The following is an 11,731-nucleotide window of genomic DNA, read 5'->3' as shown; positions in this document are numbered from 1 at the left end:
AGGCCTGTGCTATTTCACTGCAGTGAATTGTTTTTCCGCTGTATCTCCTACAGAAACAAACTGTAGGCAAGTGTCCTACCTTGTCTGCCACCTTGTCTGCCTGTGCATGAACATGCAAACGCAATTTCATAATTAGGCATAGTGTTTAAAAATCCCCAACGCATCAGACAAAACATTCCATCAATATTGTCAGTTCACAAAGTGGGGAAACTGAAAACAGTTCCTTTTCAGAGAAAGAAGCACCTGGTTCAATTAATGGATTACATATTTCAAGTTTACAGCTACAGACTGCTTTCTCTAAAAACTGTCTTTGAAAGAGATAGAGCTTTAGCAAGTAGTCCTATAAGGGAGTGGAAAAATTGGATTCCAGCATAGTTTCTCCTCATTTTGTATCGGGTTGTTTTAAGCTAACATTTTAACATTTCATGAGAAGGCAAAATTTTGTGTTGCACATTAAGATGCTTTTAAAAATGAAAGCAGTAGCCCAGAGATTACACCACATGGCAGGGAGTATTTTACATAAAAATATTCATCATAGTAAACTGGCTTTTTACATCTGGTTTCATTTTCAGTGTTACAGCAGTTAAAGACTGAAGTGACTGTAATACAGTGTTTGTGGACACAAAGATTCTGAAGTTTAAATCATTCGGTGGGATTTTTTTAGGATAAGAATCAAAAAAGATTATAGATTTAAGCAAGACTCCTTGGAGCTGGTCAGCTATCATTCATGCATACAATAGTTTAAAGAAAAAAAAAAAAGAGTTAAACATTCAGACAATTTTTATTTTTCTTTTTCAAAACTTTATTAGGTAGACGTTACTAGATGACATTGTAAAACCCCTTGTGTGCAAGTGAACGAACTCTACAATATAGGTCTTCCCACAATTCATTAAATCCACACCCTCCCCCCCATTTCTGAATATTGATTCTAAGACAGTTGGAGTGCATTCAAATGCTACTTTACATTCTTCCACTTCATCACGGGGAAGCACTTTTTCAGTTTGTTGGTAACAGGGGCTTGGGATATCAGTGTAAGTGAAAGGAATGCCTTTAAAGGAAACAAAGTACTGTAAGTTTTGACTTACGAACTTCACTCTCAATATGGACACCAGATTCATTGCAAAGTCTTTTAAATGAAACTGCCTACCATGATCGTGATTGTAATCAGCAAAGTGAAGCAGTACAGAGACATACCTACTACTGAATACTAGTGAGGTAACATTTTGAAAATAAAACTGTTAAAAAAATTCACTTACTTTCAAAAGGTCCTGTCCAGCAGGACAAACATTGGCAGAACACCTTCCCTTGTATTCATGCATGTACATGTGCATATACAACCTGTGTCTACTATAGCTTTTTAAACAACAGGATTTTAGTTATACATTCATCAGGACAAGTTTAAAAATCAGACATTACTATGGTAGATTCAACAGCAGTCTTCAGTGAACCATCTCTAGACCTCCTAAATTAAAAGGCACTCTGAAGAGGGTAGCAAGAAATAATCCTTACAAAACATTGACACGAACTAAAACAGCCACAAAGGTAGCACACTCAACAGTGATTATTGGTATACATTTAAAATACCAACTTGAAGATGGATTATTTGTAAAATATTGCCCAAGACTACTGAATATTTTTATCAAGTTATTACAGCATGAAGACCATTGTTGCAGTACTATGCAACAAAAAAATATAGTTATCAGCTCAATGCAAGATAATGGAAAAACCTTATCAGCATTTTGGTTGTGTGCCTGCTGGTTGTAAGAGAGAAGAATTTCATTTAAGGAAATAACTTTGAAAAATAAACTAACTCAAGATTGAAGAAGTATTTTGATACATGGTGCCTCCTATTCAACGGGTTATAGAATGACTTAGTTAATGCCTAAAAATTGGAGATAATACTGAAGTTAAGATATCTGTAAGAGTGATAATTCACTTGAAATTTATCACAGTATGGCTCTAAATCAAATTCCCTATCACCAAAACCTTCAGATATGCAAGCTGAATCCTGATTAAACACTAGTGTGTGATGCTTCATGAAGAAATAACACTGCAAGTGACAGCTATATTACTAATTAAGATCTCCGGGGGGGGGGGGCGGGGGGGGAACTTCTCCTACAGTTCTGAGAAACTCGAGAATTTCAGGAGAAGAAAATGTTCCAAGAGATACTCTTTTCATCTTAATTTCTCCCTCTTTTCCTTCCTTCCTTCACAAATTCTTAGTGGAGGAAACTGAACATAGTAAAACCATTTTATGATCATGAATCTACAATAAATAGAACTTCTAAGCATAATTTTTCTTCTTACCCCCCCCATTAACAACTCAATTTCCTTTTGATAATTACCTTTTTATAACTTCAATTTTTTAAAAAGATATATGAACTTCTGGTATAAATTAATTCAAGATAGTTTTAGAAAAGTAGCTTATTCTTGGCACCTGACTTCCAATAGATGGGACAAAAGTGGGAGCAAGGTTAGTAGGAAAAAACAGGTCCTTTAGAAAATCTAGATCATAAAAGGTAAAATTCCACTGTCTTCTGGGAAAGGAAGTAATCCCAGAAGAAGAAATAAACCCTACAGCATCCATTTTGGAGCTATCTGAAGATGGTAAAACAAACACTACTTTTTCAGATCATACCTCCCACCATGCAATGAAGGGCTGGGCAGAGATCCCAGAGCTGCTCCACCAAGCTTGTTTGATGGTTTAGTCCATCAAGATACCCACCCCAGAGGTATTACCGACTTTCAGTAACAGGATATGTTAGTTCAAGTTAGATACCACTGAATTGCTGTTAAACTGCTCTAAGTCCCAACCTAGCTACAAGCTCATCTCTGTGCACCATGTTCCTCGGCGCTTCCATCTTCATGAATTAGTGCAAAGAGGGCCCATTTGAGCCCTGGAGTTTGAAGGTATGCATACCACAGGTTGTGGTCTAACCTAACTTCAGCTGAATTCTCTTCTCCAAAAAGTTGCATTTCTTTAAGTGGTTGAAAACTCCTGGCTGGTTATCCTGGAAGACCAAACTCATTCTGACAACACGTATAAAACGCATTTCTGCAGAAGTCTGAAGGGAGATGGGAGGGGAGGGTGAACAGCAAGTTAAAAAACTCAAAAATGATATCAAGACCATCAGAATTAAAATAGGCATGCCAGGTTACTTTCATCATTTTTTAAAAGGTAACTTCTTCACTAACATAATGTTTTTCAACTTTCTGAGCAAACCAGTATTGGTTACTTTGGCTCAACATGTCTGTCTGTAGGAGTCCATGTAACAGAAATTCCCATATTGCTCTATGGAGGGGAACACCTTTCATTTGTTTCAAGCAATAAGGCACTTACACATTTAAAATTTCTCATTATACAAAACACACTGAATACTGGAACTCAAGCGTTGATTACACGGGTATTGCCTACCTCCAGTTTTTATAACTTCTTAGTCATCAAATAAATATACTACAGAAAGTTCTAATCACTGATGCGTCTAGTTTGTAGATAGCCCAAACATGGAGTTAGAAAGTGCTTTCTTAATGAATCCGCTGTGTTTTGGCCAGCACTCTAGTTGTGCCAGAAACCTGTACACTAAAAAGGATGTGATCTATCATCTCACTGCCCTCACCTCCTGCCCATTCAAATTAACCCTATTTTAAAGGGAATTCTTCACCTTAAAATACATAAAAGAAAAGAGATGGGGCAGGGGAAGATTTCTCATTGAATTGTCATGGAATTAAGAAGTTCAGCTTGGACAACCTCCTAGGAAACAGAGATCATATTTTCTTTTTCTCAGCAACTATTATTCTCATCTCTACTATAGTAAAAAAAATTAACAAATACCTTAAAAAGTAATTTGGACTCAGATGGTTAGTTATGTAATAAAGACGACTGTGGTGGTTAAATTGTGAAAAATGCAAGATGAAAAGCCTTGAAGAAAAACAGATTTCAGCATTTTGCTTTTAAGTAATTTAAATACAACAAATTATCTTTCACTGGTATAGTTTAGCAAAGCATTACTGAAATGACTTCTTATGAGATCACGTTTTCCAGGTCCAAATTAATCTTCAGCCATTTTCACAAGTCAGTTTCAAATTATGAAATTTGGAAGGAAAAGGAGAGCATAGGAAATAAAGTGTGTAACAAATAGAAATATAGTAAACATTTTATTATGAGATGGTAAACACAGTGAAATGTAAATCTACCCCATCCTTGCAATTTCTGGACACGAAGCAGCAGAATGTAAATTGATATGAAGAACTCTTAAGAGTGCATTTTTTATGCAAAAATATAGTGCATGACTAAAGACTGAATCCATCTGCTTACCCAGAGCTTGCATAAGGCATAAAAATGTTTCTTGACTGCATCAGCACTTCTACAGGACAGGTTTAAAATACCTGAACAGCTTGTTTGGATTCTCTTAAGTAGATTTTCCTTCTAAAAATGAGGTAAATGTGGCGTTGTATTAGTAACATCATGCTCAGTGACAGTAAGTTAAAATTTCAACAACACTGTTTTCAGTCTGTCAAGTTTTCAACAAGATAAACACTGAATGGGGTTAGCATGCAACTGAGTTTAAGCAGGTACATGCAAAATCCATGTTTATGCTAAAAATATAAAATATTTTTACACAATAAATTTCTCCTCTTCTGACTTTGATTCATCCAAAGCACTTCAGATTAATTTTTCAAGTTTTGATAAGCCAAATAAGCTCCCCAAAAGTTTATTTTAAAATGCCTATTGTGCAAAATAAAACTAATTGCTATTATAACTACGCTTTTTTTTTTTTAAACAGATATACTTAGAAATAAACAGCTGGAATTATGCTTAGAAATTTATGTATTTATTTTTTACTAGGGAGTAAGTAATTAAAGCTTACTACACATTTTTACCTTTGAAATCAGAGCATGCACTCTAAGATCAGTTTTTATTTCCCTGCCTTATGGTATTTCACCTTCAGGCTAAGAGGAGCATCAGTGATTAATTGCCTAATATGAGCACTCCGTTCCTTACTGGAGAGAGAACTTACAGATCCTGAGCCCTAATGCACAGAACGATAAGGAAGAATCAGCCAGGAAGCTACAGTCCCATGTAACTGCAACAAGCTGCATTTGTTAGTTTTATTAAGAAAAAAGTTTGGGGGTGTTGTGTTATAGCTTGAGCAGTATTTAAGTGAAAACACTGCTAGTCTTGCAGTTGAATCAAGGCTCAACTGGTTTTTCATAGTAGCAAGAAAAGCCACCAAATATATCAGCAACATAACTTCAAGCGTTGTGTGCCCTCTTTTTCAAGTTTATGTGTTAGGTCCGAAAAATATTGAACAGCTGTAATTCCAATTCTTACACTGTGCTAATATCTGTTACACTGAAGAAAGCAGAATGTGAGGTAAGTTATTTAACACCGTCTATGGATGTTGTTTCTAACTTTATTGGTGACTCAAAGCATTAAGAAGGTCTCTTTATTATATTAAAAGCTAGTATTCCTTCCCCTGACAATCTGCTTTAATAAGAATGTTGTTTGGAAATTCTTCCCCACTCCCTGCCCTCTCCTGCACTTGTTAAACAGCACTAGTATCACTCTGCAAGTGAGACTAGTAGTAGTAGTACTAGTAGTAGAACTAGTATTAGTAGTACTAGTATAGAACTAGTACTAGTTCCATAGTAGTTTGCACTTCTTCAGAAGTGAACCAGATTTTCAAGTTGCTGCACAATGGCTATCAACGTCCTCCCACATATTTTTATCAAAGTATTTGGGGCCAAATTCCATGCTGGCATAAAAATGGGTAAGACTTCTCTGGTTTAATAGGGCTATAACTGATGTCAGGAATGGAGCTGACCTGCTTCAACTATAAGGCTGCAAAGTTAAAAGAAACTAATAAATTATCTCTCTAATGGTTTCCTCAGGTAGGATCCTTTCCATCAGCAAAATCAGAGATCTAATATAGATTATAAAAGTAACAGTAATTCATGGTTCTTATGCACCACTGGGAGCTACACAATTATCATACCAACCGTTATGAATGATGCAAGCTTTGCTCAAGAAACAAAACACCACAACTAAATTTTAAAAAACTCAGAGTCTGCATGGCAAACTATTTGGCCATTGAATATGAAACAGTTTCTCAAATCTAACTGGCAAGAGAAACCATTCAATCACTGGAGAATTTGTATCCTCTGACAGAATCAGTGCCCTACCTATACACCACTTAACATCACACAAGCTCTGGCAGTCTTTGGAAGAGCAGAAAGCCCCTTGGCTAAAAAGAATACCTGACGGTGTTCCAAAACACCTTCTAGTCAAATTGGCAATAGTCCCTGCAAATTAATATTTTTAATAAAGTAAAACTTCACGTTGATCAAATTTTCAGAACCAGTAAATAGATGCAAATTAAAAAAACCCCTAACATACCAGGAAGAGTTACGAAGTCAGCATTAGTAACGTCAAAATCTTCCCTTACTTACACATTTGCACTGCCCCAAAAGAAGATAATAGATCACTCAAAGTGCACTGTATTTTAATGACATTTGAAAGATATGAATATGCTGTTTATTATAGAGGGGGTGAGAACTGAAGACTAACAGACTTTTTTGTATGGAACTAAAACTGATGGGTCAACTAGAGCATGAGGCTACTCAGAATTGCACTTCTGCCTCTCATTTGTATTCTTACTCAGTTTCTTCTTCTCACTGGCTAATAGATTGGCACAAGGAAAAGCACAATTATTTTCCAGTCGCAAGCTCCTGGATAAGCTCTGCAAATATACCTAACTACGCTCTGAGAGGCCACAGCAGTCGGACTCATCCTGCCACTGACATGGTTGAGCAGCCCTGAAACTTGATCCAATTAGTGAAATACAACTAATTACTCTTAGTGGAGAAAGGGAAAGCAGCCCCCTCCCGACTGGCATGTCCAGCCAGCCCCCCAGCGGGAGCAGGACTGGGCGCACACAGCATGGCGCCGTGGGGAGGGCACTGCCCCGAATGCACGCCTGCAAGGAGGCCTGAGCCCGTGGGCAAATCCATTTCCAGGCAAGCTAGTGTAGAAGGCTAGTGTAGAATGGATTTCAGCATTTCCTATTCTGAATACAGATATCAGTTAGCAAGAACTTCGTGCAAGGATAAACAATCTTAAACATTAAATGTGGTGAAAGCAATCCCAATGATCAGCGTACAGTAGCATGAAATCTGCCTTAGCAGGTTAATTCAGCTGCCCGATGAAGTTTTCTGCTAATAAAGATGGAGTAGAACAGTCTAATGATTTCTTTAGAGTACAGTTACAAAAAACAGAACACATTTACATAAAGAAAACCATCCTTGAATTTCCTTACAACAAAATTCATTCCATTTCATTCAAACTGACAAATTACTTCTTGTAAAAAAAAAAAATGACATGACTTTGATATATGTAAGATTTCCTATGATATGAGAAGAGCTGTTTAAAAGCTAACATTTCATTGAATTAAGTTTTGTACTAAATTACTTTTCATATTTCAGTTGGTTATGTCACATAACATTGGTAAAAATTCTATTTATGTATTATTCAAGTGGGAATATTTTTATATGGATGGAAAAAGACTTCCATATCCTTATACTCTGCCTGGCTCTTGAAATTTGTTCCTGTTCTACAGGAAAGTAAAAGCAAGTATTATTGTCATACCTATTTTTTTTTTTCTACAGAGAAAGCAAGATTAGACTCTCTCATCTTTACAAGGTCAAAGATGCCTCGTTTTGCTATCTGTAGAAAATGAAGAACCATTTTGCTTTGATTTAATCTGTTCCGATAAAAATCAAAATGGCCTAGATGAAATAATAATGTAGGAGCCGAAATGTGTGTTCCTTTCCTCCACCCACAATGGCATGCTTTCTGAATATAAATAAGTACAGATCTATTATCTTCCCTTTTATGCTCTTTATTCTAGCATCTTAATTTCAGAGCTTAGTGAACCCCCATCAGAAACTGAAAATGGCAGACACAGCAGAGTGAAAACAGCTACAAAGACTGTAAGAATATCTCACATATTTATAAAGAACCAGGCAAAGAAAAGGAAATTAATCCACTGTATAGTTAATTACAGATAATCTCAAGTACTAAAATATTCTCAAGTGGAATAGTTTGACACCATATTACAGACTGCATTGCAAACCCAAATCTATCTATATATATATCTCACACTCTGAGGTCTGAAGGTTTTTCTAAATAATACAAAAATATCTTCATTATTTGACATTTAAAGAAAGGAATAAAAATCCCTGAGTAAGCCAAAGATAACTGATATGTATAGCCTCAGAAAACACACTCAAAAACAAGACCAATTTTAAGGCAGCTTCCAACCTCAGATAGAACACAAATAGAAAACGGATGTGTCACAGAAGAAGAAATCTAATTAATGGGTGGATGTGCATTGACAACATGCTTTGAACCTTACTTCTAAATGTCATTGCTTCCTCGCTTAATTTGCAAGTCTTAGAAAGGTCCTATTTCTACCGTTAGGACAATAAGGTCAACATGCCCTTAAATTCAAGTAGAAATATTAAGTACTTGTTGACTACTATGGTGTGCTTGCACACACTGCTTCAACAAGAAAAAAACTCAAGAAAACAAAACCAGAAGCTGACAGAAAACAAGCATACTAGCCAACTATGGTAAGCTGATATTTGTGTCTCCAGGTAAACAAAATTCATCAGTTTCTTCCACTGAGGCTTTGAAGTCAAAGTGTGTATCTTATAACAGTATTACCTTGGTGGGGCAGAATACTATTTACTTAAAAATTACAACTACACTCACATTTAATAACAAATTTCAAAGAAAGCGGTGCAAAGCACATCATCTCAAATGATATGCTATTTGTGGGCTTAAATTTTGAAGCCTGTAGACTCTTTAGGACATTGCCCATCTCCCTGCTTCCCCCTCTCCCCATATATACACACGCACATATACATATGTATCTTCAAACACACACACTGGAAAAAAAAAAAAGTACCTTCACAGTACAAATCCAATCTTCTTTTCTTTAAGATCAGATTGTATTTTTAAAGTATAAAGTAGATATTTCTCTTATTCAGTTCCTTTCTTTATTCAGTGTTCTGCTTACACAAATTTATTTTATTCTATTTTTTTCTTTTAAGTTATATTTGTATAATAAATTTGGATTATAACTAAAAGTGAAAAATTTCTCGGTAGCTGATTCCTAACGCTGAATTACATTGCTCTTGTGGCGATGCGCTGAGAAAGCGGTCTGGTAGCAAACACTGGTACTCTGAAGTTAGGAGAAAAGAGCAAGGATAGCTATTCTCTTCAGTTCTGTAATGTGCCAGGAAGAGAAACACTGGAAGCAGAGAATAAGAATTAAATGGTCTCCTAAGAATTCATGACCCCTCCCCTTACTTAAAATTCACAGATTTTCTTCATGAGACATCAGTGGATGCTCCAAGACTTATGTAGCCTAACAAACAAACAAAACATGCTACTTCAGTTATAAAATTTCATCAACTCAATCTTCACACAACTAGTGTATAGTATGTGTATTATATGCCAAATCAGAACAGAAGAGCAGGTTTCCAGCTTCCCTGCAAACACATTTCCTTGTATGTTCTGCATCACACTTCAGGGATATCTTGGGACAGAACAGGCCACTGAGACTTCTTGTTATCGAAACCCTTCGAATTTTTTCTGTACTGGGAGAGTTTCAAAATGCTGTACTCTAACAAATCTGTCATCCCCCCAGTCAATATTAATAGACTGTCATAAATTAAACACTAAAGTGAAACCAATCGGCATATTTGTAAGTATCACGGAGCTTCAATACTAAGGATATTTCCATCTGAGGCACTGCAGTTTGGCGGTGGCAATCTACACTCTTGCCCACTAGCGGGAGGACTCAGAAGATAACCAGCTGTCGTGCTCTGGCATGTGACGGGGTTTCGGTATGCTGAACAGAATGCTGTGTGATGGAAGTTATTTACAGAAGTAGTTTTTAATACCAAAAGTAGTATGCTCAGTATACAGTAAGAGTCCAAACACTTCTAAGCATTTCCCCCTTAAAGGCCGACACTGAAGTTAAACGGAGCACGTGTTAGCAGTTAAATGCTTTCTTCACAGGCCAAATCGGTAGTAGAGTTGTGGCTACAATACAGACTTTGATTGTCTAGTTCAGAAACTTAGACTCAAAAAACCCCTCCAAAGTAATAATTTAAAAAAAAAAAAAAACCCAAAACATTTAAAAAGCAGCAGTCAGGGGGCCCATCTTGTTCAGAGTGCACCAGAGCAAAGAGGCTTTCTGGTCTGCAGTAGTGTTTTCGGCTGAGGGAAGATGGCAGGAGATCCCCCATTCTTCTTCCAGGGCGGTGGCTTTGACGCTGTTACCAGCACTGTATTGCTCTGTTGCACAAAGCACATATAGCCCTTGCAGGACCAGCTCAGTTCAGGTGAGTAATGTCCATCCTCACCAGGGCATACCTGTCCGTGACCTTTTCCTCTGCTTTTTACAAAGGCAATAGATAGGAAACACAAATAAACCTGCCAAAAGAAGAAAACAAGAAGAAAACCGTAATTAAATGCAATCCTTTGTGTATGCATTGTGTTCTTTCAATGTACATAGAGTATTCAGATGCAGCTTTCCATGTTTTGAGAATTTAGACAAGGCATTTGGACAAGCAGAAAAAAATATTAGCCTGCAACAGCCTCTTTGGTAGCGAGTTAAGCTACACTTTCTGTTTACCTTACAACAAATTCCCGCTAACCCTACTCCCATCTCTGACAAATTAATTCCTGAACCATGCTGTTTTGTATAAGACAAACTTAAAACTTTTAAAACCACTTTGGCAATCCTTAGATCTAAATCCAAGGCTGATTTAACCAAACTAGTTTTCACCCAGTTTGACATGCAATACAGGCAGCATGTTATAGCTTTACTTTTTTTTTTTCTTTAAATATTATTTATTTTTACAAACATTCTCATCTATTGTGAAATACCACCAAATGTTTATCCTTGCCTGGGCAGGGAACTATTTAATCTTAAAAGTCTTTTGAGAGAAAGGAAGTTGTAAAAGGAAAAATAAATAAATCAGATTTATTCAAGTGAAAAATAGTTTGTCATAAGAGGTACTCTTTCGAATCCAAATGAAAAGCATCTCCCCCTTTCTCTTGCCACCAGCTGACTGAAATGGTGAAAGATTCCCTTTTCAGACTCCACTACAGTAACAACATATAACAAGCGACTACTATAGTCACCAGGGTCCTTGATTTGCTCAATAGCCTTGTAAAATGGTGTAAAGTGGTTTTAAGCTATGATACTGAGATTACTTTAACTGTTGTGTTGGCAGTAAATATTGCTGTAATTACCTCAAACCCAAAACTTTCCTACAAATAACCTATGTTTTTGGAACTGCTCATACTGCTCTACTTGATCGTATCTTATTCAGCCATACTTCGGATGGGACTTCAATGGCATACTGGGTATTATTGCTATTATTGCTATTGTATTACTGCAAATCCCTCTTAATTTTTAATATAAGCAAAAGAGTGATTTTTTTTTTTTCCAGCATACATTATACCAGATTGCTGAGCAAAATAAGCTTTACTGGCAGTAAGAAGTCTTTATTGCCTATATTTTTAGCATAAAAATGCCACTAAAAAGAATATTTAAGATAGATATCTATCTTAAATAATCTATATAACTTCAGTGAATCCAACTCAGAATATTGATACAGGAAAAGGATATGTATTCTTAGCCTAAGTACGGAA

The 11,731-nt window shown here is 36.3% G+C and overlaps 1 protein-coding gene across 1 annotated transcript in view; it reads right to left on the bottom strand.

Annotated features, from left to right (window-relative positions):
* Window positions 1-2,402: 2,402 nt before the first annotated feature.
* RNF217 (ring finger protein 217) overlaps window positions 2,403-11,731 on the bottom strand; it is a 68,552-nt gene continuing 59,223 nt past the window's right edge. Inside the window, exon 6 of the mRNA XM_072855781.1 lies at window positions 2,403-10,504. Coding sequence (XP_072711882.1) covers window positions 10,431-10,504 — 74 coding nt within the window. The 3' untranslated portion in view covers window positions 2,403-10,430. The remainder of the gene's footprint in view (window positions 10,505-11,731) is intronic.

Source organism: Ciconia boyciana, chromosome 3, assembly GCF_034638445.1.
Source record: "Ciconia boyciana chromosome 3, ASM3463844v1, whole genome shotgun sequence".
Taxonomy (NCBI): domain Eukaryota; kingdom Metazoa; phylum Chordata; class Aves; order Ciconiiformes; family Ciconiidae; genus Ciconia; species Ciconia boyciana.
This window is presented reverse-complemented; position numbering and strand designations above follow the sequence as displayed.